Raw genomic sequence first — 27356 nt, forward strand, 5'->3', positions numbered from 1 at the left:
TACAACACCACCAACCTTTGTGTCATCTGCAAACTTGCCAACCCACCCTTCTACCCCCACATCCAGGTCGTTAATAAAAATCAAGAAAAGTCGAGGTCCCAGAACAGATCCTTGTGGGACAGTACGAGTCACAATCCTCCAATCTGAATGTACTCCCTCCACCACGACCCTCTGCCTTCCGCAGGCAAGCCAATTCTGAATTCACCTGGCCAAACTTCCCTGGATCCCATCTAACTTTCTGAATAAGCCTACCGTGTGGAACCTGTCAAATGCCTTACTAAAATCCATATAGATCACATCCACTGCACTACCCTCATTTATATGCCTGGTCACCTCCTCAAAGAACTCTATCAGGCTTGTTAGACACGACCTGCCCTTCACAAAGCCATGCTGACTGTCCCTGATCAGACCATGATTCTCTAAATGCCTATAGATCCTATCTCTAAGAATCTTTTCCAACAGTTTTCCCACCACAGACGTAAGGCTCACTGGTCTACTGACCCTCTCAACTTCTGATTCCCTAAAGAGGACTGGCTTCTTTCCCCTGCAGTCGACAATTAGTTCTCTGATTTTAATTTTGTATTATCAAAGTTTTACTGTACTCAAAAGATGGGAATTCAGTCCTCAGAGTAGGAGACACGGAAGATTTAGCATCCTGAGTCCCACACCCTGCACTAATGCTCCCTGGGGACTATCGATGGAGACAGTCAGCAGCTTTAAATTATTACCCTGGGCCCAGCACACAAATGCCAGCATCTTTATCTATCTAGGAGACTTGGCATGTCATGAAGTACTAACAAACTTCCATAGATGTTTAAAGTATCCTGACTGGCAATTTGAACACGTGTAAACCCAAAAAGCTGCAGAGAACAGTGGACTCTGCCCAAGACATCATGTGCACATCCCTCCCCAACATTAGTATCTATAGGAGGCACTGCTCAAGGCGGCCACATCCATCACTTTGCATCGTATGATTTGGTAATCCATACTTTCTTCACCCAAACATATTCTAAATTTGGTTTCAACTCAAAAAACCTGTTTTATTTCTCTTTTGTATCTCACTTGTCTTCATAAAAATCAGGTACAGTGGATTCCAGTTAATTGGAACACATCAGGACCAGTACATTTTGGCCCAGTTGAGCAGCTGCCCCAATTAGTTAAAAAGGTATATAAAAAAAACCAAACTACTATTTGAGTAACAAATTACATATTTAAATTAAAAAAGAACAAATTAAAATTCCACCAGTACCACTGGCTGCTGCCCGTCCTATCTGACGATGACAGGAAACCTGTGCGGCAGAGTTTTTAAAGCAGAAAAGCCATTGCACTAGGGCAGCTCCACTGGAAGTCCAGGTCCAGTGGGACAAATAGTCATCACAACTGGGGTCTTTCCTGGTTGCAGTGGATGACCATGACTTCTTTTGTGTCTCATCATGACCTTTGCTCTCCATTTAGCATTGCCCTTCCTGGCCGTTGGATGATTGCAGATCTCATCCGTCCAGTCTGCCAAAGCTGAATTCACATGCTAGGACAGGCATGCCCCTGTCTTACCAGGTATGAAACCTGCCAGCTAAAGCAGTGTACTGGGGTGGAGCCACAGGTGAGAGCTGAGTGTCAGGATGGTGGGGTGGTGGGGTGGGGAGAAACCAAAGATAACATTCAAGACGATTGTCGCCACCTTTAAACTTTTCATAGCTCCCAACCTGAAGTAGTGAAATTTGTTTCATTTTCACTCCCATCCATTTCTGGCATCTCCAAGTCTGCATGCTTGAAACAGCAGTGAGCAAACCCATTCTAAATCATCTTCCTGCTTATTTCTCATCAACCATCAGTAACTACTTCTTGAACACAAACAACAGATGCTATTTAAAAACTATTTGCCCCGAGCAGGGGTGCAGTGCTTAGTGGCTGCACGTAATGCATGCAACTGATGCTAATTAGAAAATGATTAGCAACAGTCTCTTGCCCCATATAAGTGGCATATTGCCCCAAATAAAACAAGGGAATCCTGGCCATTTTCTCAATTTGTTTTTTTTCTTTGAGTTGTCCCAAATTAACCTGTGTTCCAACTAACCGGAATCCACTGTATTTTCTAGCAATTTGCAAGCATCTTCTAAATCACTGTGACTGCCTACCAGCACATGCCATCTAGTGGCTGGTGAAAGGACATATCCAGGTCAATTCGGTTATCAATTTTTGATTTTCTCCTTTAGCGCCTGGGACATTACTGCGACATTAACTAGGTACAAATTAAGCATTACGTAGAGCACAAGTAGAAATGCGTCTGAGTCTTACACAGTGAACTGTAGGGCACTGAGGAACGTCGAAGAACAAAGGGATCTGGAAATACAGGTCCATAACAGGGAGATAGGGTCATAAAGCATTTGGCACATTGGCCTTCATAAATCAAAGTACTGCTGAAGTTGTATAAGACCTGGGCGAGGCTTTATTAGCAGAATTGTGGGCAATTTTGGTCACCTACCTACAGGACAGATGTAAATAAGATGAAAGAGTACAAAGAAAATTAACAGGAATGGTGCCGGGTCTAGAGGACCTGAGTTTGAGGAAAGATTCAATAAGTTAGGACCTTATTCCTTGGAACATAGAAGATTGAAAGGAGATTTGATAAAGGTATACAAAATTATGAGGGGTAGAGACAGGGTAAGCGCAAGCAAGCTTTTTCCACTTATTATGGGTGGGACTACAACCAGAGGTCATGGGTTAAGGGTGAAAATTTTAAGGGGAACATGAGAAACTTCTTCACTCAAAGGGTCATGAGAGTGTGGAACAAGCTGCCCCCACAAGTGGTGCATGCAAGCTCGATTTCAACTTTTAAGAGAAATTTGGATAGGTACATGGATGGTAGGTAGGATGGTATAGAGGTTTATGGTCCCGGTGCAGGTCAATGAGAGTAGGAAGTGTAAATGGTTTGGCACGGAATAGATGGGCTGAAGGGCCTGTTTCTGTGATGTACTTTTCTATGCCCCTATGAGTCCATCACCACGACTCCTGAGTTGTCCCAGCCTAACAGGCATTCGGGTGGGGTAATTGCCTGGCTGGAACAGAGAAATGTCGGTTCCGCTACTTGGCTAATCCTGCCAGAAGCATACAGTTTGCTTGTGTCAAAGATTAAACCATGCATGTCTAAGTACACAAGGCCAGTACATTAAGTTTCTTTTAAAAGCCAATGAAGTTTATTATAGTTCCAATCTATAAAACTCTCCATAGCCCTCAGTTCAAAATACAAATTACAAAGTAATTTTATTATCGATGTATGTACATGTCACCATATACTATCTTGATTCATTTGCTTACACACACTCACAGTAGAACAGAGAAATGCAAAAGAATCAATGAAAAACTACAAAGACTAAACTGTGCACATATACAAGTCAATAATTCTGAGAACATAAGTTGTAGAGTCCTTGAAAGTGAGTCCACAGGTTGAGGTCAGAGTTAAGGTGGATTGTTCCTCCTCTTCACCCACTTCCATGAAAATTACTTAAGTTATTTAGCCCAACACACAAAAAGCTGGAAGAACTCAGCAGGCAGCATCGACAGAAGGAAATGGACAGTCAATGTCCATTTATTAACATAGATGGCACCTGACCCACCAGGTTCCTCCAGCTATTTGTGTGTTGTCCAAATTTCCATAATCTGCAATCACTTGTATCTTATTGTTTGGCTTTTTGATCCTCTCAGTAGATAATCTGGACTTTTATCTCACTCCATTTTGTGGGATCTTGCACTGGTGCTCAGAATCAAAAAAAACTTAAAAGAACCTGGGAAAGGTTTCTTGACAGACTGATTGCCAGGCATCTACGACAAAGGCCATGGGCTGCAATTCCAGTTGAGATGATAAGGGTCAATTAATTTTAAACTCGCTCGTAAGAAAATGGGAAAAACAAACAGAATGCCGGAGGAGCTTAGCAAGTCAGGCATCACCTACAGAGGTGAACAAACAGTTGATGTTTCTGGCCAAGGTCCTTCGTCAGGACTGGGTAGGAAGGGGCAGAAGCCAGAATAAGGGAAAGGAGCACAAGCTGTCAGGAGACAGGTGAAACCAAGTGAGGGGAAAGGTGGATGGGGAAGAAATTGTAGTGAGAAACTGAGGGGAAAGGTGGATAATGTAAAGGGCTGAAGAAGAGGGAATTTGACAGCAGAGGACAATGGACCATAGAAGAAAGGTTCAGAGGGAGGTGACAAGCTGGTGAGAGGGTAACCAGAATGGGGAGGTGGGGGAGATTACCAGAAGTTGGAGAATCCAATGCTCATGGAGGTTACCCACCGAGAATACGAGATGTTGCTCCTTGAACCCGAGTTTGGCCTCATCGTGGCAGTAAAGGAGGCCGGGGGCAGACATGTATGAGTGGGAATGGGAAGTCAAACTGAAACAGATAGCCACTGGGGAATTCTACCTTTTGCCGGTGGACAAAGCACTGCCCCAATCTGTGACAGATCTAAACTGAGATTCTGCCCGACTTGCAGAGCTCCTCCAGTATCTCGTTTATCATTAGCAGAATATTTAGCCAGTTGTGTGAACAAATCAGACAGCAGGGATACTTCAGTCATTTCATTTACCCAGTCTCAGACTGAACACATCCTTCATTCACTTTCCTCACCTTTTCACTTCCTGCAGAAAGCAACTTTCAGCTTCATCAGTAGCAAGTTCCAGATACTAACCATTAAATTAAGAGAAAATGCTTCATACTGAATAAACAGGGGCATTTGGATTTTCACACATGGGATGCAGTTTCATCCTATCTACTTTGCTCAAGAGATACACAATTTATAAAGAAAATCTTCCTTTTCTGGCGCCATCTTAAATCTTCCCACATTAGCCAACAGTTTTCAGGTATGCAAAATACAAAGATTCCCAGCTTAACCATCGAAATCTAATTACTTTATTCCATTCCATCTATTCTGCTCATCATCTTAAACACCTCTAACAAGTCATTGCTCATCCTCCTTCACTCCAAGAAGAAAAGCCCTGGCTCGCTCAACCTTCTCCCATTGACATGCTCTCTAATCCAGGCACCATCCAGGTAAATCTCCTCTGCATCCTCTCTAAACCTTCCACATCCTTCTTATCAGAGAAGAACTGAACACAGTACTCTGAATATGGTCTTAACAGAGTTTTATAGAGCTGCAGCATTACTTTGTGGCTCTTGAACTCAGTCCTCTGACTAATGAAGGCCAGCATAGCATATGCCTTCTTAACCACCCTATCAACCTGCATGACAACTTTAAGGACTCTTTTGACACTGAACCTCAAGAATCCTCTATTCCTCCACACTGCTAATGATCCTATCATTAACCTTCTACTCTGCCTTCAAGTTTGACCTTCACCTACTTTTCTGGATTGAACTCCACTACTCCTCAGCCCAGCTCTGCATCCTATCAATGTTCCATTATACCTATGTCAACCTTAAAACACCACCAACCTCCATGTCATCTGCAAACTTACACACTCAAATCATTTATAATTTTTTTTGAAAAAAATCACAAAGACCAGGGGTCCCAGAACAGATCCTAGTCACAGTCCTCCAAGCACAATATGGTGGTGTGGCACGTAGCACAGAGGTTAATTCAGTGCTCTACAACACCAGGGGTTCAATTCCCACTGCTGTCTCCAAGTTTGTACATTCTCCCAGAGGCCTCGTGGGTTTCCTCTGGGTGTTCAGTTTCCTCCCACATTCCAAAGACAAGGGTCAGTGAGTTGTGGGGCACACTACGTGGAGTCGGAAGCTCAGCAACACTTGAGCTGCCCAGAACAATCCTCGTTGATTCGATTTTACACAAACAATGCATTTCACTGGATGTTTCAATGTACATGTGACGAATAAAGATAAATCTGACCTTTATCACCTTCTGCCTTCACTGTCAGATTTCGCTAGAGCCCATGCCTCCTGATTTTGTGAATGATCCTAATATGGGGAAATCTGTCAAACTTCTTACTAAAATCCATACACACCACATCCATCACTCTACCCTCATCAATTTTTGTCACTTCCTCAAATGGTCAATCAGGCACATGAGACATGACCAGCCACTCACAAAGCCATACCAACTATCCCTAGTTAGACTATGTTTCTCCAAATACTTATGCATCCCACCTCTAAACACAACTCCCAGGATTATCCCTACCAGCTGTTTTCAACAAAGAACTAACATTTGCCACTCTCCAATCTTCTGCTAACTAGATCTGTGGCCAGTGAGGAAACAAAAGTCATCGCCAAAAGTGCAGCAATCTCTTCCCTTGCTTCCTGTAGTAACCTGGGGAATATTCTGTCCAGTCCTGGGGACTTAGCTATCCTAATGTTTTTCAAAAGTTCCAGTACATCCTCTTTCTTGACCTTGACATGTTTCAGCACATCTACACTGACCTTACATTCATTAAGGTCTTCCACACTGGTGAACACCGAAGCTAAATATTCATTGATGAACTCCCCTACCTCTTCCCACTCCTGAGATGTTTTCCATTTTATCTCTGATCGGTATTACCCTCACTCTAGTCATCTTCCTGTGCTTCACATACGTGTAGAATAACTTGGGAGTTTTCCTTAATTCTTTTCACCAAGGCCTTCTCATGACCCTTTCTAGCTCTCTGAAGTCCCTTCTCAGGCTCCTTCTAGCTACCTTATCTCTCTCTCTCTCTCTCAAAAGGCCTATTCTATTACAGGGTAAGAAAACTCACCTCTTCTGCCATCTTCTTTACATCTGAAATATCACCATCTCCTGCCTAAAAGGGGGAAAAAAAAGACATCTTTTAAGCAAATGGGAGCTCCAACAGAATTTGCATTCTGAATCACCCTCCAGAAAATATACATGGCAAAGCCAGAAGGAATTTTACTTGATGGTTACAGAACAGGAGAGTGGAACAATGGGAAGATCAATCAGATGCAGAGAATAGCAATCATATTTTTACAAACATCGTATAGACAGGGTTGTAATTGCTGGTACATCAATCAACATTACAAAAACAGGTCGATCATTACACTGCTGTTGGTGGGAGCCTGCTCGTAATTGACTGGTTGGTAGGATAGAGCAACTATACTTCGCTATCAGTTTCCTGGCTCCAAAACAAATACAACATCCCAAATTGTACAATATAAAGATTTTTAAAAACTTTTCAGATACATTTCTTCTCATTACTGTCCATTAACTACACTTTATGCTCACTCCACCTCTTGAAAATACAGCTTCACTATTTACTCGTGTCTAATCTTGGTGATCATCAGCCAGTTTCCTAACTGCACATTGTACTATCAATCATTGATAAATATCAAATACTATTTATCAATGACTACCTCAGTGTTATTCACTAATATCATCTCTCATATCTCAAGCCAATTCTGAGCCTTTACTGCCATTGTCTCTTTACCCTATTAGACTTATTACGAGGCATCAACATCCCCTGCCACTGGAGACATTTATTATCAACTCCAGTCCGACACCCTCAGGCATCCGAATTCTGCCTTGCTCAGACTTAATCATTCCAACAATCACACCTTGAAATACAAGGACACACCATAAAACCTCAACTATTTGGACACCTGGCCTAACATTTCCTTATGCTCCATTGCCAATTAATGTTTGCTAACATATTATGAAGTGCCTTGGGTCCTATTGCAAAGCAATGCAAAACTAATGTCATCAGTATTACCAGAAAGGCAGAACAAGTCTTAAGAACTTTAAGATGGGGTGCAGCACAATATTTTATTAAGCCATAAACTTGATGACTAAATTGGCCGCTTTCGATGCTGGCTCATAGAGTAATCCAAATCCCCAGCTAATCTTCCCTGCAATTGATTCTCCCCACACTCCAATTACCTCCCACTCACTAGGAGCAGCTTAGTGGCCAGTGAACTTACAACACAACATTCCTTTGGGACGTGGGAGAAAACCCACATGGCCACAGAGAGAACAAGCAAATTGCACACAGACAACACTGGAGACCAGCAATGAACCTGGGCCATAAGAGCAGAGAGGCAGCAACTCTACTGTGCCATCCACAAAGTGTAACACTCTCATCTTGAGGTTATAAAAATTGTGGGTGTGCCCAACTCTAGATGCCCAGAAAAAATTTAGGGTGATGCATCAGTGGAAAAAAAAAGAAAACAGCTTTACTAATAACAAATTATTAACAGTAGAAGTATTACCCCCACCCACCAACACTCATCTTTCACACTATGAAGAGACACCTGGTCATTGTCTCATTGCCTTCATGGGATCTTGCTACACACACTTTAACAGATGCAATTCCAACCACTGTTCAAAACTATTTTTATGAAATTCATTCACACAGGTGCCAGTGCAGTATTTAATACCTATCCCAAAGGCACTCAAGCATGGCTGTAGGTCTATTTGGCAATTCCTCCCACATTGGAGCAAAGAGCTCCAGGATTTGGATAACAAAGAACAGCATAAGATGATGGATGACTTGTTGGGAATAAATGGGTGCAGAAACCCAAAGTTCTTGTTGCCCTAGTTGTTGGGATTGAGCAGTACTCTGAAGCCCTGACAAGTTACTGCTATACAATTTGTGGTTGGCACAGAGTTTACCACAGTGAAAAGAATGGAGTGATGGATGAAGGATTGCTGGATAGGAAATAGGGAGCTGAGGGAATAAAGGAACAATGAGGAGAATGGCTGGTCCGGATAGTTCACACTCAGAACATCACTACAAATACACTAAGATGAGAAAGCATTCCAGCACGCTCCTAATTTGGCTGCTTAGAAGATGGCAAGGTTTGGAGAGTTGAGAAAAATCTCTTCGCACAGTATGTTGCCCTTTGTGACTCTAATGTGTTTGACAGGTTCGGTTAACCTTCAGTTCAATGGTGCCCTCCTGGATGTCTGAAAGCTTTGTCCTCCTGGATCTGTTGTGGCAAAGTGCAATTGATTGACCTGGGGGTGCAGGGGGTGGTGACTATCTCATCCAGCTAATGGTCATTGCCCTGCATTTCTGTGGTGCAAGTTTTGTCACTTAACACCCCATTCTAGAGTAGTCTAACCTCACAAACACTGCTGTACTAGCAAAGGAGCTCCAAAATCTGAGGGGCAGGTTTTTCTAGAGAGAGTGGTGGTTATATGGTATGAAATGCCAGGTGTGGGAGCCAAGACAGACACAATTATAGTATTTAAAAGGCAATTGGACAGTTATTTTATAGGAAAGGAGGACTATGGGCCTAATGCAGGCAAATAGAATTAGCATAGAAATTCTTTAGGTGCAGGATGCCTATCCTTGAACAACTACAACTAAACCTCTATATGCTGGGTATGACTCCAATGAACTATCTCTCAATTCCCACTGACGACAGTTCTGCCAGGTTCTTCCTGACAGTACACTCACCACCTCCAATGTGTCTGCCCACCTACTGGACCTGCAGGTACTGGTGAATAATTAAGAAACCCGAGACTTTGACTGTAGGTTATAGTTTAGTGATTGCAACAAAAGACTTGCTTGATTTGCTGAACTTCTCCCACTTCAAGCAAAAGTTCCTGAACATTCTATAGGAAGAGTCTATTAGCCTGAGTATGCCTGCCAATCTAAATCCAATGCTTAACTGGCTGGACCCTGAGATAATCTGAGACCCAATGATTTCTTCATGCCTCAATTGATGACCTTTATCAGAATTATATCATTAAAGTCAACACTAACATACAACAATGGTTTTGAATTTTAGTAATCTTCTCCTAAATAGTCTTATCCAATTACAGGGAGACTTAAGCAGTTGCACCTTCTACCAGGTGATCTGTATGTTAGTGCAGTAGTAATTTATTCATAAATTTACTTCTGATTACTAGTTAAATATTAGTTGAAAGGAAAATCTAGAAAAATTAAGCAATTATCTTAATTTGACTGGCTCACTAGTATCCTTTGGCAATGGACCACTGTGCTCTTGTCTGGTCTGGTTGTTCCACAACCCCAGTTCAACTCCCATATTGTTGCCTCTTCAGGCCCTTTGCAGTGATGCATCAAGTCAGCCAATGACAACCAAGTTGGGAAATGGATGCAGAGCTTTCAGCTAACTGTGAGAATGAACAAATGCACTAAGGTGCTGAATCACAGCAAGGTCACCAGCCACTGACCAAATAAACCAGTGGGGAGAGGCACTGCAAAGTGCCCAGAATATAGTATTCTTTCAGGTATGAGTCCATATCAGGGCAAGGACTGAAAGCATTTTCTGATTGTTAATTAAAAGAAAATCTAATCAAGTATATTTGCTTTCCATGCACCTTAAAACTTACCTGCACAATGGCCAGTCTTGGGTGAAAACCTGTTTCATATTTCTTCAAGGCTACCAACTCTGCTTTACAATTCAGAATTATTTGCCTGCAGCAAAGGAAAAATTCAAAATTTATATTACATTTCAACATTTGTAATCTCGCCACATAGAAACAATTGATACAGTACTATGCAAAAGTCTTAGCACAAGCAAAAAAATCCTGTAAAGCAAAGATGCTTTCAAAAATAATGGAAAGTTTTTAAATATGATGTAACACCCTGGGAAAGGTTTCACTGCTAACAGTGATTTTTCTGTAGAAGCAGTGTTTGGGTTATCGTTAGAGATAATGGGTGCTTTGGAATGTGAAGGGAGTGTGCTTTTCGTGTTGTGTGCCTGACACCGGTGTGAACTGGGTCTTTTGTCTGGTGAGAGATAAAGGGAGAAGACGCCAAAGGGAAGAGGTTGTAGGATTCAACCTGGAGCGGGGCCATGATTCAACAAAGCCCTGGGAGATCGAAGGAGGATTGGCAAAGGGGAAACCGTGAGCTCCAACTTGAGCACATTAGACTTTCTTTAAAATGGGCCCTTTTCTTTTTTTTTTGCTTTTTCTTCACTAACCCTTTAGTCAAATTAATTATAAAGCTAAAGCATTTAATTGTATGTGGTGTACTGTGTCATTTCATGGTACTTATTCGTAACGAGGTAACAAATCATGCAGCAACCACACACACACACACAGGGGTCTTCGGGGTGGGCTCGCACCTCAATCTCACGTTTGGCAGGGCCTGAGATCGTCTTCCCCAGACTTACGCAGCCAACGGAACCAGAGTGTTTCAATAAAAATATTACTATAACGAGCAATAAACAGTACAAAGCTAAATCAAATTAATATTTGGTGTGACCACCCTTTGCCTTTAAAACTGCAACAGTTCTCTTAGGTACACTGTTGTGCAGTTTTATAAGAAAATCAGCTGGTAGGTTGTCCTAAACACCTTGGAGAACTTGCCACAGTTCTTCTGCAGAGTTTGGCTCTCTCACTTGCTTCTGTCTCCAGGTAATCCCAGACAGCGTCAATGATGTTGAGATTAGGGTTCTGTGGAAGCCATTCCATCTAAAACCATATAAAAAAAATCTAGGGTGCCTAATATTTTTGCACAGTACTATATATATATGTGATATCAATTTATATTAGAATGATAAAAGTAACAATACAGACCCATGCCAACCAAGATGCCCATATAAGCTGGTCCCATTTGTCCATATTTGGCCTGTATCCATCCAATCCTTTCCTATTGCATATCTGTCCAAATGTGTTTTATTATAGCAGTCTGAATCAGTTTGAGCTACTCATTCCACACATGCACCACCCTCTCTGCAAAGAAGTTGCCTTTTCAAGTCCCTTTTAAGATCATTGCCCTCTCACCCAAGACCTACAGCTTTTGATTTCCTTTACTTCCAACCCAGTTGATTAAAAATGCACTAACTCCTCCAAAATTGTAGTTACACACATTACCAGACTGTTGTGCTGCTCTGGGGTCAGAGCCCAAACTAACACAGCAACTCCAAGCAAGGTCTGCCCCCCATCACCCCACTCATCTTGGTAGCAAGAAACTCATTCGCAGGAAATTAAGATTTTGCTCTTGGCAATGAAGTAGCACAATCTCAGACCCCAATTATCATTGTGCTGAAATAACTAAATACTTAGAAAAATAAACAGGTGTGGAAGTACCACTGAAAGCCATCTGTAGAGGAGGAAGGGCATGGACGAAGACTCATTCTCCCAATGTTCTGTGATTTTGAATGTAGAGACTTGTAGCACCTTCCAGCCGAACACACCAACATCGCCCAAATACAACCATATGACCAATTAACCAACTAACCTGCACATCTTAGGAATGTGGGAGGAAGCCAGAACACCCAGAGCAAACCCACGTGGTCATAGGGGAGAACACACAAGTTGCTTACAGGCAGCAGGAACTGAACCCGGATTGCTCGTGCTGTAATAGCATTACACTAACCACTACGTAGGAAGACACAGCACATACAGGCCACAATTTATTATTGGTCTCCAAGCAATAATTACCCACAATGACTAATGTCTGTGTGGAGGGAGTTCGGTAGATTTTTCCTTGAACATAAGGATCTCTCATGGATGCTTTGTTCCTCTCATATTCCATCAGTGTGTAGGTTAACAGTTTAATAAGTCTGTGTTGTCCCAATTGTTGGCAAGTGGTCAAATCTTGGGGGAGCTGAGGGAAACATGCAGAGAATAAACTGGACCTATCGTAAATGGATGGTCAATTGTCAGCACAGACTCAATGGGTTACAGAGCTGTTTCTGTGCTGTTTGATTCCGTGAAGCAGAACAAAGGACTTAAACTCTGTTCTAAAATGAAAAAAAAATCTCTCAAGGCCAGTTACAACAAAATACAAGTTTCTCTCAAAAGTTACAAACATGATACAAAAGTTACAGAAATTATAGCACAGGAAACCACCCAACATTGCGTGCCTGCGCCCATCCAGCTCTTGAACAGGTGTCGAAATCTATCCCCAACAATACCCTTGTGATATTTTTTTTAAATCAAAACTTAAATGTTTCTCCATAGCTTCCTCTTTTGACCCCTATTACCAACACCCCCTAAAATTACAATTCAGTGAGAAATCTTTCCTTCCATTTCTAAACACCTTGGTAGAACATCATTCTGGTCAAGTTTCAAACTTTCCTTTGTTCAAGTACTTTCCTATAATGAAGCACCCAGAACAATAAACACTAATCCATAGCTTTGATTTGAACTAAGCACAGCAGTAGTCAGCATGTTTTAAGTGAACTCCACCGACAGAGTCAATATTTGTCAGAATTTTTTGCTGAATCACCAAATGATTCCTTTAAATCATCTGAGCTTGACTCTACAGGCATCATAACCTGTGTGTACGTGCAACTGGACACACTCTCCAAGCCAGAAGCTAGCAGGTTCATGTACCAACCAAGGGACCCCATCACAACATCAGTGAGAACTTTGGAACTGTGCCCAAGGATATGTTGATGACCACTCCCATGATCAATTTTCAACAGATAGGCAGTAGAAGAACAAAAGAAAAAGCATTGCAATCATGGAAACAGCAGATTCAAAAAGCAAGCTGACTGATGCACCCCACAACCAATGTGGTTTCATCTTTCAGGCAAGATATTGGACCAAGGCTCAAATACTTTCTCAAATGAATGCAAGAGACGCCATAACACTTTGAAAAGAGTTATCCTAGCCATCATTTAATCTCTCAACCGAGAATGCTGAATTGTTCTCTGGCCGCCAGCATGTGCCAATTAGTCATGTACAACACATCATATGTTACTGGTCATATTTCCTACATTACTCTTCAGAAATATGTCACTGCACTGAAGTCATGAATGGGACTGTGCAAACACAGATGACATTCACTGTTTTTGAAGTAGATTTTTTTTAATACAAGGAACTATACTCATCAGGCAATTACTTGCTGGGGAAACCGCCAAGAACCAGCAATCTACTTAACAAGCTTTCTCGATGAGGAATCCTTGCTCCAAATAGGTGGCTCTGTTCTCTGCTATAGAACCAATTCTGTTTCTCAAACACCAAAGACTCATCCCTGTGGCCATTCTTTATTGACTAGCCTAGGGCACTGGGTGAAGTGTTCTTCTGTGGAAGGCAATGGAGTCAAGCCTTCTCTGCCACTGCATAGCCTTCCCACACAACAGGCACTAGCTGGGGGTCCAGGCCTGTACCTGCTCCATATAGAACTGGAGTGACCCAGGACAACCTGAGCAATACATTTAACCCTCTGCACGCAAATTAGGGCCCTTTATACCCTCTCATCCCTTTTCCCATTTCCTGAATGCTAGCTTTCCACCTCCCCATAACCCTTTAAACTCCGCTGAAGCCCCTTTAAACCATCCTTACTCAAAGTTCAAAGTAAATTTATTATCAAAGTACATGTCACCAAATAATCCCAAGATTCATTTTCACGCAGACATTCATAGTACAGCAAAGAAATGAATCAATGAAAAATTTCAAAGACGCTTATATGCAAAAGACGGCAAAATGTTTAAATGCAAAAATACACAAATAATAAATAAATAAATAAATACTGAGAACACGAGTTGTGGAGTTCTTGAAAGTGAGTCCATAGGTTGTCTTCAAAGATCAGCTCAGTGTTTATGGTGAGTGAAGATGTCCACGCTGGTTCAGGAGCCTGATGAGGGCAATAACTTAGTTTTCCAAATCCCAAACTTATTCCCTTTCCCTCTTCCATCCTAGGACCTCATTAAACCTATTTTCCTCTCAACCAAGGTGCAGTTTATCATCCACCTACATAACAATGCCTCATTCACTTTTCTCCAGCAGTTACTCAGGTACTGGCTTCAGAAGATGGATCAGTGCTGAGGATGTGTTATAGATTAGCAGCATCCTGAAGTTAAGAAACTACTTTGCTGCCTTGGCAAGGTAATTCTTCACTGGGTGGTCCAAAGCATTGAAATGTTGACTATGTCGCAGCTCAATAAAACTCTGGTTAGGCCACATTTTGAATATCACATTCAGTTCTGGTTGCCTCATTATAGGAAGGATAGTGGAAGTTTTAGAGAGGATACAGAGGAGATTCACCAGAATGCTGCCTAGATTAGAAAGCACACCTTATGAGGATAAATTGAGCAAGATAGGGCTTTTCTCTTTGGCGAGGAGGATGATAAGTGATTTGATTGAAATGTCCCCCCAGGCAAAAATGGTTAATACAAGGGGGTATAACTTTAACATGAAGGGAGGGGAAGGATATCAGGACTCTTCCACCCCCACTAATGACCCCTTCTCCCGTCTTCAACCCTCTTCTTCATGGACACCCCGCTCTGGTCTTCTGCCTGCTCTGGATCTCTTTATTGCTAACTGCCAACGGGACATCAATCGTCTCGACTTCAACGCACCTTGTTCCCATTCCAACCTCACTCCTTCGGAACGCTCTGCTCTCCACTCCCTCTGCACTAATCCTAACCTTACTATTAAACCCGCCGATAAGGGGGGTGCTGTTGTAGTCTGGCGTACTGACCTCTACCTTGCCGAGGCACAGCGACAACTCGCGGATACCTCCTCTTATTTACCCCTTGATCGTGACCCCACTAAGGAGCACCAGGCCATTGTCTCCCACACCATCACCGACTTTATCCGCTCAGGGGATCTCCCATCCACTGCTACCAACCTTATAGTTCCCACACCTCGCACTTCCCGTTTCTACCTCCTACCCAAGATCCACAAACCTGCCTGTCCTGGCAGACCTATTGTCTCAGCTTGCTCCTGCCCCACCGAACTCGTTTCTGCATACCTCGACACGGTTCTATCCCCACCTTGTTCAATCCCTCCCTCCCTATGTTCGTGACATATCTCACGCTCTTAAACTTTTCCATGATTTTAAATTCCCTGGCCCCCACCGCTTTATGTTCACCATGGATGTCCAGTCCCCATATACTTCCATCCCCCATCAGGAAGGTCTCAAAACTCTCCGCTTATTTTTGGATACCAGACCTAATCAGTTCCCCTCTACCACCACTCTGCTCCGTCTAGCGGAATTAGTCCTTACTCTTAATAATTTCTCCTTTGGCTCCTCCCACTTCCTCCAAACTAAAGGTGTAGCTATGGGCACCGTATGGGTCCTAGCTATGCCTGCCTTTTTGTTGGGTTTGTGGAACAATCTCTGTTTTGTACCTATTCTGGTATCTGTCCTCCACTTTTGCTTTGCTACATCGACGACTGCATTGGCGCTGCTTCCTGCACGCATGCTGAGCTCGTTGACTTTATTAACTTTACCTCCAACTTTCACCCTGCCCTCAAGTTTACCTGGTCCATTTCCGACACCTCCCTCCCCTTTCTAGATCTTTCTGTCTCTATCTCTGGAGACAGCTTATCCACTGATGTCTACTATAAGCCTACTGACTCTCGCAGCTTTCTGGACTATTCCTCTTCTCATCCTGTCTCTTGCGAAAACGCCATCCCCTTCTCGCAATTTCTCCGTCTCCGCCGCATCTGCTCTCAGGATGAGGCTTTTCATTCCAGGGCGAGGGAGATGGCCTCCTTTTTTAAAGAAAGGGGCTTCCCTTCCTCCACCATCAACTCTGCTGTCAAACGCATCTCCCCCATTTCACACACATCTGCTCTCACTCCATCTTCCCACCACCCCGCTAGGAATAGGGTTCCCCTGGTCCTCACCTACCACTCCACCAACCTCCGGGTCTAACATATTATTCTCCATAACTTCCACCACCCCCAACGGGATCCCACCACTAAGCACATCTTTCCCTCCCCCCCTCTCTCTGCTTTCCGCAGGGATCGCTCCCTAGGCGACTCCCTTGTCCATTCATTCATTCATTCATTCATTCATTCCTCTCCCCCACCATCCCTCCACACTGATCTCCCTCCTGGCATTTATCCTTGTAAGCGGAACAAGTGCTACTCATGCCCTTACACTTCCTCCCTTACCACCATTCAGGGCCCCAGACAGTCCTTCCAGGTGAGGCGACACTTCACCTGTGAGTCAGCTGGGGTGATATACTGTGTCCGGTGCTCCCAATGTGGCCTTCTATACACTGGCGAGACCCGACGCAGACTGGGAGATCGTTTCACTGAACACCTACGCTCGGTCCGCCAGAGAAAGCAGGATCTCCCAGTGGCCACACATTTTAATTCCACATCCCTTTCTGACATGTCTATCCACGGCCTCCTCTACTGTAAGGGTGAAGCCACACTCAGGTTGGAGGAACAACACCTTATATTCCGTCTGGGTAGCCCCCAACCTGATGGCATGAACATTGACTTCTCCAACTTCCGCTAATGCCCCACCCCATCCGTTATTTATTTATATACACACATTCTTTCTCTCACTCTCCTTTTTCTCCCACTGTCCCTCTGACTATACCCCTTGCCCATCCTCTGGGTTTTTCCCCTCCCTCCCCCTTTTCCTTCTCCCCGGGCCTCCTGTCCCATGATCCTCTCATATACCCTTTGCCGATCACCTGTCCAGCTCTTAGCTCTATCCCTCCCCCTCCTGTCTTCTCCTATCATTTCGGATCTCCTCCTCCCCCTCCCACTTTCAAATCTCTTACTAACTCTTCCTTCATTTGGTCCTGACGAAGGATCTCGGCCTGAAACATCGACTGTACCTCTTCCTAGAGATGCTGCCTGGCCTGCTGCGTTCACCAGCAACTTTGATGTGTGTTGAAGGATATCAGTGATTTTTTTTTGAAAAAAAGAGTGGCTAGTGCATGGAACCCAGGGGTGGTGGTAGAGGCAGATACATTAGGGACATTTAAGAAATTCTTCGATAGGCACATAAATGAAAGAAAGATGGATGGCTATGTGGGAGCAAAGGGTTAATTGATCCTGGAACAGGTTAAAATGTCGACACAACATTCTGGGCCAAGGGGCCTATATTGTTCCAGGTAACCCCTTTGCAGGCAAAAGTACAGGACACGAGGATGTAGAACAAGACGGGATCCAAGCTGTAGCGCTTAACTAGCCGGGCTCCCAACAAACTTGTTTGAATCAGACCACCCAACAATATAGAAAACTGCCCAGATATGTCCTGCTCACAAAGATAAAATTAATCCATTCCAATTAATCACTGCCTTGTAGACTTTCAACTAAAGATGCTATCAACCATACTATTAAGTGGCATTTATAAATAAGTTGCTTACCAATGTTCAGACTGCGTCCCACTAGGACTTCTCACCTCCAGCTCCATAAACTGGGTTCAAGCATGTACCAAAGAACTGAATTCCAGGTACGAAGTGAAAATGATTGCCCTTGACAGGAGGGCAGTATTTTTCTAATTGTGACATCAATGAGCCCTGGTAAAAACTAAAGCCAAAAGGGAAAACACTCCGTATTTGGACTAAGACCTCACACAAAGAAAAATTCGTTCCAGCCCATCATTGCAGGAATTCCTCAGGGCGATGCTGCGAGTCTAACTTCTTCAGCTGCTTTATCAAATATCTTTCCTTCACCCTGGGCTAAAAGTTCAGGCATTAGCCCAATAGTCAATTTCACGCTGAACTCCTCAGCAAAATGAAGCTGCCCAAGTCCAGATGTCTGGCTACACCAGAAATGGTCTGATAAGAGGCAAAATAACATTCATCTCACACATGCCACGGCCAACTCCAACCCCTGAAAGGCAATGGCATTACGATTGCCGAGATCGTACCATCAACCAGAAAGTTAACAGGACCACCAGATTTACAAGAGCAGGTTAGGGCTGCAGAATGTTGTGGGAGTGACTTAGCTGCCAAATCAACACAGACTTTCCCCAATCTACAAGGAACAATCCAACTGACTGACACTGCATCAACCACATGAGCAATCAGCCTCTCCAGCAGCAACACATGGTTGCTTCTGCACCACTGGCCCCAAACACAAGCAACCAGAACCTAATAACTTGGGCAGTGTTTCAAGGCACGATACAGCTCTACATCATGAGCAAAAATAGATGTGAAATATACAGTGGGCTATTTTCACTCCTTTGTTTAGTCTGTACCCACACTCCACAGTTCAAACCCATATGGATGGCTCTGCCACACCCCCGGACAACTCGTTCCTCCTCTCCCCACCCAACACCTGATTGTGATGCCAACAGTCAACTGATGCTAGTCTTTCATCCTGATGCCAATCCTCTCCATGCGTCCTTTTTTTTTAAATCAACAAACTGCTGGAGGACCTCAGCTGGTGAAGGAGCAAAGGGACTGTCAGTGCTTCAGGCCGAGACCCAACATCAGGACCAAGAGCGTACAGGATAGGTAACCAGTTTCCAGAGAGGAAGGAGCAAGGAAAGGGGCTGGGAGGCGATGAGTGGGGTGATACAGGTACAGTGGGGGATAACAGGCAGAGGAGGATGAATTTAGAGACAGACTGGTGGGTGATGGGTTGAAACAGGATAATGGAAAAAGCAGGGGTTGGGGTAGGACAGGAGAGCACAGGTAAGGGGGCAGGAAGAGACAGATTGCCCGTAAACTGATAGGTGAAAATGGAACTGGTTTATTATTGTCACATGCACTGAGGTACAGTATAAAACAGTAATAGAATGCAGAATAAAGTGTAACAGCTACAGTGAAAGTGCCAGGCAGGTAGACAATAAGGTGCAAGATCACAAGGATATAGATGGTGAGGATAAGAGCCCACCTGTTGTATTAGGGAACAGGCAAGCGGAATAAGGGAGGAAATAAACACTGGCGAGACCAAGCATAGACCAGGTGACTGTTTTGCAGAACACCCATGCTCTATTCACAATGACCTTCTGGTTGTACATGTCTGAACTCTGCTCCTCATTCCCACATTAACTTGCCTTCAGTCTCCTTCACTGTCACAGAGGCTGAACACCACTGAGAACAGGATTTCATATTCCTGCCTACAACTAAATAACACAAACATTGATCTTGAGTTACACACACACACACACCATGATCCTTTCCCACCCCTAAACCACCCAGGTTCTCACTCCCCATATTCATCTTTGTCCATTTCACCCCTCCACTCATCACTCACTCTCACCTGGTTCTACCTGCCCATCATTCAAACAACTATCCACCCGGGTTTCTTCTCCTTTGACATATCCTACCCCTCTCCTCCGCCACTCAGCTGTGCCAGCCCTTCCTTCTCTGATTCCTCATCACCTTGCAGCCCATCCCACCCTACCACCTGGCTCCATCTGCCTAATTCTGATCTTTATTTCACCTACCACTCACCAATTTATCCTTAAACATCACTCTCCCCACTGCTGCCCCAGCATCATCACCCCCACACCCCTCAGCATCTGGCATTTACCAACTCGTCTCATCCCTCCTTTTCATCCCTTTATTTTTTCAGATCTTCCTACTACACCACGAGTTCAGATGCGCCATACAACTCTTGTACCCCCACAATTCTTGTAAATATACGTGAATATAGAACTCGTGCGTGAAAAAAATTGACGCACGGAACGTAAAAGGTTGGCCACCCCTGCTCTACATTTTAGTCCTGATGCAAGGTCTCAACCATCCTTTTTGTTCCAGATTCCAGTGACCACATTATCTTGAATATCTTGTTTAATCCCTCTTCTACACCATGCATCCTTCTTGCTCTCTCCACAAACCATCCTAACCACCCCGAACTGTAGCCACCTCTTCTCTCAGCCACAGATGTAAATACTCATTTCTTTACGTAAAAGTCCACAGCCACTCGTATCGTCAGCCAACGTGACCGAACATCACTACCTGGTCGCTGACACATCTCTTCAGAACTTCCTGTGCCCAAACCGCCTGCCGCACTTCCTATTCTACATGAGTGGGTATGCAGTAAAAACACACACACACAGAGAGTGGCCGTGAAAACTAATGGCGAGTTCTCCGATTTTGTCAAAGAAGATGCTATAAAATTGCAAGTGCAGGCTATATAGCGCCATGGACACTCCCAGCCCGGAATCCTACTTACCTGATGCTCCTCATCACGTCGGTGCAGGGGAGCTGGCGGCCGGCTGCCGACCCCTCCGTGGCTCTGTGCTGGGCGCGGAGGGCGGCGAGCCGCGGGGCGCCGGCGCCTCTCAGCCCGGCCGGTAACCGGGAACGACTCCTCGCCAGCTGCGTCCACATGGCCCCGGCGCTCCAACAAAGTGTGGCGACTGAAGCCTCCGCGCGCGTCCGCCCTTAGCCCCGCCCTCTTAAAGGGACCGTGTCTGGAGCCGCGCCGTAGCCTTCCGTCCCCTCCTCTCCTTCCACCGGCGGCCTCTGGCCTGGCCTGGCCTGGCTCTTTGCCCCAGGGATGGGCCTGGAAGGAGGTACATTTACCTAGCAGATACCTAGAGCAGTTATTTTCGGGTTAGGGTTAATATAACTGAAGTAGCTGCTATGATTCGGTATTATATAGAGTGATGTGTATAATGACTGTATGCCAGGCAGAATAGGGCGTGATTTGATTAATAACCTTGCTGATCGAGACTGAATTAAAACTCGAATCATTTGGGCCGAAGGGCTTATTTCTCATTTGATTACATTTACATCCAACATTCCTAAATGATGATACCCAACTTAGATTGAGAGATGTTGTGTAACGTCTTTCAGTGTTCTCTGTTCGTTGGTGTGGCTAAATAAACTGTTGCATTTTTGCATGCACCCCATTCAGTTCACCGATTAATGATACCAATTCTGAAAGTCTGTAGGCATAGGATCCAGGGAAACTTGGCAGTGTGGTTTCAGAAGTGGCTTGCACCACCGGAAGCTGAGGGTAACAGTAGCTGGAGCATATGCTGCCTGGAGGTAGGTGATTTTTATAAATGACTTAGATAAGGAAGTTGGAAAAGTGGGTTAGTAAGTTTGCAGATGACACAAAGTTTGGAGATGCTATGGATAATGTAGAAGATTACAAAGGAACATTGATAAGATGCTGAACTGGGCTGAGAAGTGGCAAATTGAGTTCATTCTGGTGAATTGTGAAATGATACTCCGGAGGGTCAAATCTGAATGTAGAATATAGAGTTAATAGCAGGATTCTTAGCAGTGTGGAGGAACAGCTGGATCTTGTATCCATGTCCATAAATCCTGCAAAGAGGTAATGTTGCAGCTCCAAAAAATTCTGGTTAGACCACACTTGGAATATTGCTTTCATCTCTGATTGCCTGATTATAGGAAGGGCGTGGAAGCTTTAGTGAGGGTGCAGAGATTTACCAGGGTGCTGCTTGGATTAGAGGAAAAGTTAAATGAGCGAGGGCTTTTTGCTTTGAAGCAAAGGAGGACAAGATGTGACTTGACAGAGATGTATATGATAAGAGGCATAGACAGAGTGGACATCCAGCATGTTTTCCCCAGGGTGAAAATGGCTAATATGAAAGCACATTGTTTTAAAGTGATTGGTGGAAAGTATGGGGGGGTGGGGTCAGATAGTTTTTTTCCCCCACATAGAGTGGTGGGTATGTGGAACATGCTGTCAGCGTGGTGGCCAAGGCGATACATTAGGGACATTTAAGAGCCTCTTAGATAGGCACATGGATGAAAGAAAAGTGGAGGGCTCTGCATGAAGAAAGTGTTAGATTGTTCTTGGAGCAGATTAAAAGATTAACATTCTGGATTGAAAGTCCTATACTCTGCTGTACTCTTCTATGTTCTATGACTGTCAAAAAAGACTAAATTGAATGGGGATTTCTCTTCCATAAAATCATAAGACCATGAGATTTCAGAGCAGTATTAGGCCAATTGTCCCATTGAGTCTGCTCTGCCATTTAATCATGACTGATCCATTTTGCTCTCAGCCCCAATCTCCTGCCTTCTCCCTGTATCCTTTCATGCCCTGACTAAACAACCTCTGCCTTAAATATACCCAATGACTTGGTCTTCACAGACACCTGTGGCAACAAATACCAAAGATTCACCACTCTCTGGCTAAAGGAATTCCTCCTTATCTCTGTTCTAAATGGATGTCTCTCTCTTCCGAGGCTGTGTCCTCTGGTTTTAGACCCCCCCCCCATAGGAAACACCCTCAACACATCCACACTATTGAGGCTTTTCAACATTCAACAGGTTTCAATGAGGTCAACGCTCATTCTTCTGAATTCTGGTGAATACAGGCTCAGAGCCATCCTCATAGTCTTTCTATCCCAGAATCATTTTCATGAGCCTCCTTTGAAACCTGTCCCATGTTAGCACATTCTTTCTTAGATATGGAGCCAAAAATTGCTCACAATATTCCAAGTGAGGCCCCACCAGTGCCTTATAAAGCCTCAACATTACATTCTTGCCTTTGTATTCTAGTCAACCTCATCCTCAACCTAGTGCTTTCTGAGATCTTAAAGATCAATCCCTACCTCAGCTGAAACTATGATCCTTCCCTTTCAAATAGATTTAGATAGCCCTGCAGCACGGAACACCTAAATGTGAAGAATGGTTTAGTTATGGAATCATACATACCAAAACAGCAACTTTGGCCTAACTGGTCCACGGTGACTGGGATATTCCATGCAAGTCCATCCCATTTACAAATGTCTGACCCATACCCCTTGAAACTCTCCAATGCCCAACTGTCCTTTAATAGTTGTAATTATACCTGCCTCAACCCCCGATTCCATAGAAATACCACCCTTATGTAAAAACATTTGCCCCTCAATTTTCTCTTCAATCGCTCACCTCTCACCTTACACCTCTTCCCTCTAGTTTTTGATTCTGCAACTCTGGGGAAAAGGACTGAGTGAATTCAGTCCATCTAGATTCCTCATGAGTTTATATACCTCAGTCCTCTTATCTGCTAAGGAATAAAATCTGATTCACATCAATCTCTCCCTGGAACTCAGTACTGTACTTCAAATCCTGGCAGTATCCTTGGAAATCTATTTTGGACTTTAACAATGATAAAGTATTCTTCAAGAGGATTTGCTAACCACCAGTGAGCTCAAAAGACAATTCTTATTATAATCATCTGTATCATCAGTAAACTGCCTCGGACATCTTCCTTCACAACTTCCCATTTTTACTTACTGAGCTATGTGCTTTCCCATTCTGGTGCAATATTAACACTAAATCTGTATTTCTGCCGAGAACGTTGTTTGGTCTTTATTACATAGAACCTATCAAATGCTGAATATCCTAAATCTGCATAATAAACTGCTTACTGTGTAGTTCATTTATTAAATGATTGAACTAGAAATCCAGAATAACTGATTTAGGGGCAAGATTTAAATCCCCACATGGCAGCAGGAAATATTTAAATTATTTTAATAAAATTACTCTGGGATAAAAAGCTATCAACTGTTTTGGTGATTTTTATGTCTGCCAGTCTTGCAAAATGTAATTAGTATACTAATGTTTATTTGAAACACAGAAAGAGGCCTTTTGTGACAAACTCTATCATTCAATACAATCATAATCTCGATACTATAGATATTGATGGCTCTTAATGGCCTTTGCATTGAGAAATCTAACTACCTTCCTGAATATATTCAACAGCTTAGAAATAATTCCATAGGTTCACCACCCTCTTCGTAGAAGAAAATAATCTCAATCCTACAATAATGCTTTGTTCTAGATTCTGGGATCCACCTGTCTATCTGGTTAGAATTTTTCATTCTTCGAAGCTAATGAACATAGCTGTAAATCAACCCAATCTGTCATTACAATTCTGCCTTCCCAGGAACTGGTCTGGTGAACCTTACTCCAATTCCTCAGATAGCAAGTACATCTTTCTGGTAGGGAGAACAAAACTGCACACAATGTTGTCTCACCAAGGCCCTATATACAGTTGAAGTCAGAAGTTTACATACACCTTAGCCAAATACATTTCAACTCAGTTTTTCACAATTCCTGACATTTAATCTTAGAAAACATTCCCTGTCTTAGATCAGTTAGGATCACTACTTTATTTTAAAAATGTGAAATATCAGAATAATAGTAGAGAGAATGAGTTATTTCAGCTTTTATTTCTTTCATTACTTTCCCAGTGGGTCAGAAGTTTACATACACTTTGTTAGTATTTGGTAGCTTTCCCTTTAAATTGTTTAACTTGGGACAAACATTTTGGGTAGCCTTCCACAAGCTTCTCACAGTAAGTTGCTGGAATTCTGTTCAATTTCTCCAGACAGAACTGGTGTAACTGAGTCAGGTTTGTAGGCCTCCTTGCTCACACACGCTTTTTCAGTTCTGCCCACAAATTTTCTATGGGATTGAGATCAGAAAATGATGTCGTCTGGTTCATAGAAACCATAGAAACTACAGCACAGAAACAGGCCTTTTGGCCCTTCTTGGCTGTGCCAAACCATTTTCTGCCTAGTCCCACTGACCTGCACATGGACCATATCCCTCCATACACCTCCCATCCATGTATCTGTCCAACTTATTCTTAAATGTTACAAAAGAACCCGCATTTACCACTTCGTCTGGCAGCTCATTCCATACTCCCACCACTCTCTGTGTGAAGAAGCCCCCCCAATGTTCCCTTTAAACTTTTCCCCCCTCACCCTTAACCCACGTCCTCTGTTTTTTTTCTCCCCTTGCCTCAGTGGAAAAAGCCTGCTTGCATTCACTCTATCTATACCCATCATAATTTTATATACCTCTATCAAATCTCCCCTCATTCTTCTACGCTCCAGGGAATAATGTCCTAACCTATTCAACCTTTCTCTGTAACTGAGTTTCTCAAGTCCCGGCAACATCCTTGTAAACCTTCTCTGCACTCTTTCAACCTTATTTATATCCTTCCTGTAATTTGGTGACCAAAACTGAACACAATACTCCAGATTCGGCCTCACCAATGCCTTATACAACCTCATCATAACATTCCAGTTCTTATACTCAATACTTTGATTAATAAAGGCCAATGTACCAAAAGCTCTCTTTACGACCCTATCTACCTGTGACGACACTTTTAGGGAATTTTGTATCGGTATTCCCAGATCCCTCTGTTCCACTGCACTCCTCAGTGCCTTACCATTAACCCTGTATGTTCTACGTTGGTTTGTCCTTCCAACGTGCAATACCTCACACTTGTCAGTATTAAACTCCATCTGCCATTTTTCAGCCCATTTTTCCAGCTGGTCCAAGTCCCTCTGCAGGCTCTGCAAACCTTCCTCATTGTCTACTACACCTCCAATCTTTGTATCATCAGCAAACTTGCTGATCCAATTTACCACATTATCATCCAGATCACTGATATAGATGACAAATAACAATGGACCCAGCACTGATCCCTGTGGCACACCACTAGTCACAGGCCTCCAATCAGAGAAGCAATTCTCTACCACCACTCTCTGGCTTCTTCCAGCGAGCCAATGTCTAATCCAATTTACCACCTCTCCATGTATACCTAGCGACTGAATTTTCCTAACTAACCTCCCATGCGGGACCTTGTCAAAGGCCTTACTGAAGTCCATGTAGACAATATCCACTGCCTTCCCTTCATCCACTTTCCTGGTAACCTCCTTGAAAAACTCCAACAGATTGGTCAAACATGACCTACCACGCACAAAGCCATGTTGACTCTCCCTAATAAGCCCCTGTCTATCCAAATGCTTGTAGATTCTGTCTCTTAGTACTGCCTCCAATAACTTACCTACTACTGACATTAAACTCACCGGCCTATAATTTCCCGGATTACTTTTCGATCCTTTTTTAAACAACGGAACAACATGAGCCACTCTCCAATCCTCCGGCACTTCACCCGTAGACAGCGACATTTTAAATATTTCTGCCAGGGCCCCCACAATTTCAACACTAGTCTCCTTCAAGGTCCGAGGGAACACTCGGTCAGGTCCTGGGGATTTATCCACTTTAATTTTCCTCAAGACAGCAAGCACCTCCTCCTTTTCAATCTGTACAGTTTCCATGGTCTCACTACTTGATTCCCTCAATTCCATAGATTTCATGCCAGCTTCCTTAGTAAATACAGACACAAAAAACCTATTTAAGATCTCCTCCGTTTCCTTTGGTTCCGCACAAAGCCAACCACTCTGATCTTCAAGAGGACCAATTTTATCCCTTACAATCCTTTTGCTCTTAATATACTTGTAAAAGCTCTTTGGATTATCCTTCACTTTGACTGCCAAGGCAACCTCATGTCTTCTTTTAGCCCTCCTGATTTCTTTCTTAAGTATTTTCTTGCACTCCTTATACTCCTCAAGCACCTGATTTACCCCGTTTCCTATACATTTCATACAACTCCCTCTTCTTCTTTATCAGAGTTGCAATATCCCTTGAGAACCAAGGTTCCTTATTCCTATTCAATTTGCCTTTAATCCTGACAGGAACATACAAACTCTGCACTCTCAAAATTTCCCCTTTGAAGGCTTCCCACCTACCAATCACATCTTTGCCAGAGAACAACCTGTCCCAATCCACGCTTTTTAGATCCTTTCTCATTTCTTCAAATTTGGCCTTCTTCCAGTTCAGAACCTCAACCCTAGGACCAGATCTATCCTTGTCCATGATCAAATTGAAACTAATGGTGTTATGATCACTGGAACCAAAGTGCTCCCCTACACAGACTATCGTCACTTGCCCTAATTCGTTTCCTAACAGGAGATCCAATATTGCAACCCCTCTAGTTGGTCCCTCTATATATTGATTTAGAAAACTTTCCTGAACACATTTTACAAACTCTAAACCATC

General features: G+C 43.4%; 1 protein-coding gene across 1 annotated transcript in view; it reads right to left on the reverse strand.

Annotated features, from left to right (window-relative positions):
* The window catches only part of mthfd1l (methylenetetrahydrofolate dehydrogenase (NADP+ dependent) 1 like), a 162490-nt gene extending 141586 nt beyond the window's left edge, over positions 1-20904 (reverse strand). The window contains exons 1-3 of the mRNA XM_072265636.1: positions 20707-20904; positions 10255-10339; positions 6698-6742 (exon numbers count right to left, since the gene is read on the reverse strand). Coding sequence (XP_072121737.1) covers positions 6698-6742; positions 10255-10339; positions 20707-20864 — 288 coding nt within the window. The 5' untranslated portion in view covers positions 20865-20904. The remainder of the gene's footprint in view (positions 1-6697; positions 6743-10254; positions 10340-20706) is intronic.
* Positions 20905-27356: the final 6452 nt, after the last annotated feature.

The sequence above is a fragment of the Mobula birostris genome, chromosome 8, assembly GCF_030028105.1.
Source record: "Mobula birostris isolate sMobBir1 chromosome 8, sMobBir1.hap1, whole genome shotgun sequence".
NCBI classification, from domain to species: domain Eukaryota; kingdom Metazoa; phylum Chordata; class Chondrichthyes; order Myliobatiformes; family Myliobatidae; genus Mobula; species Mobula birostris.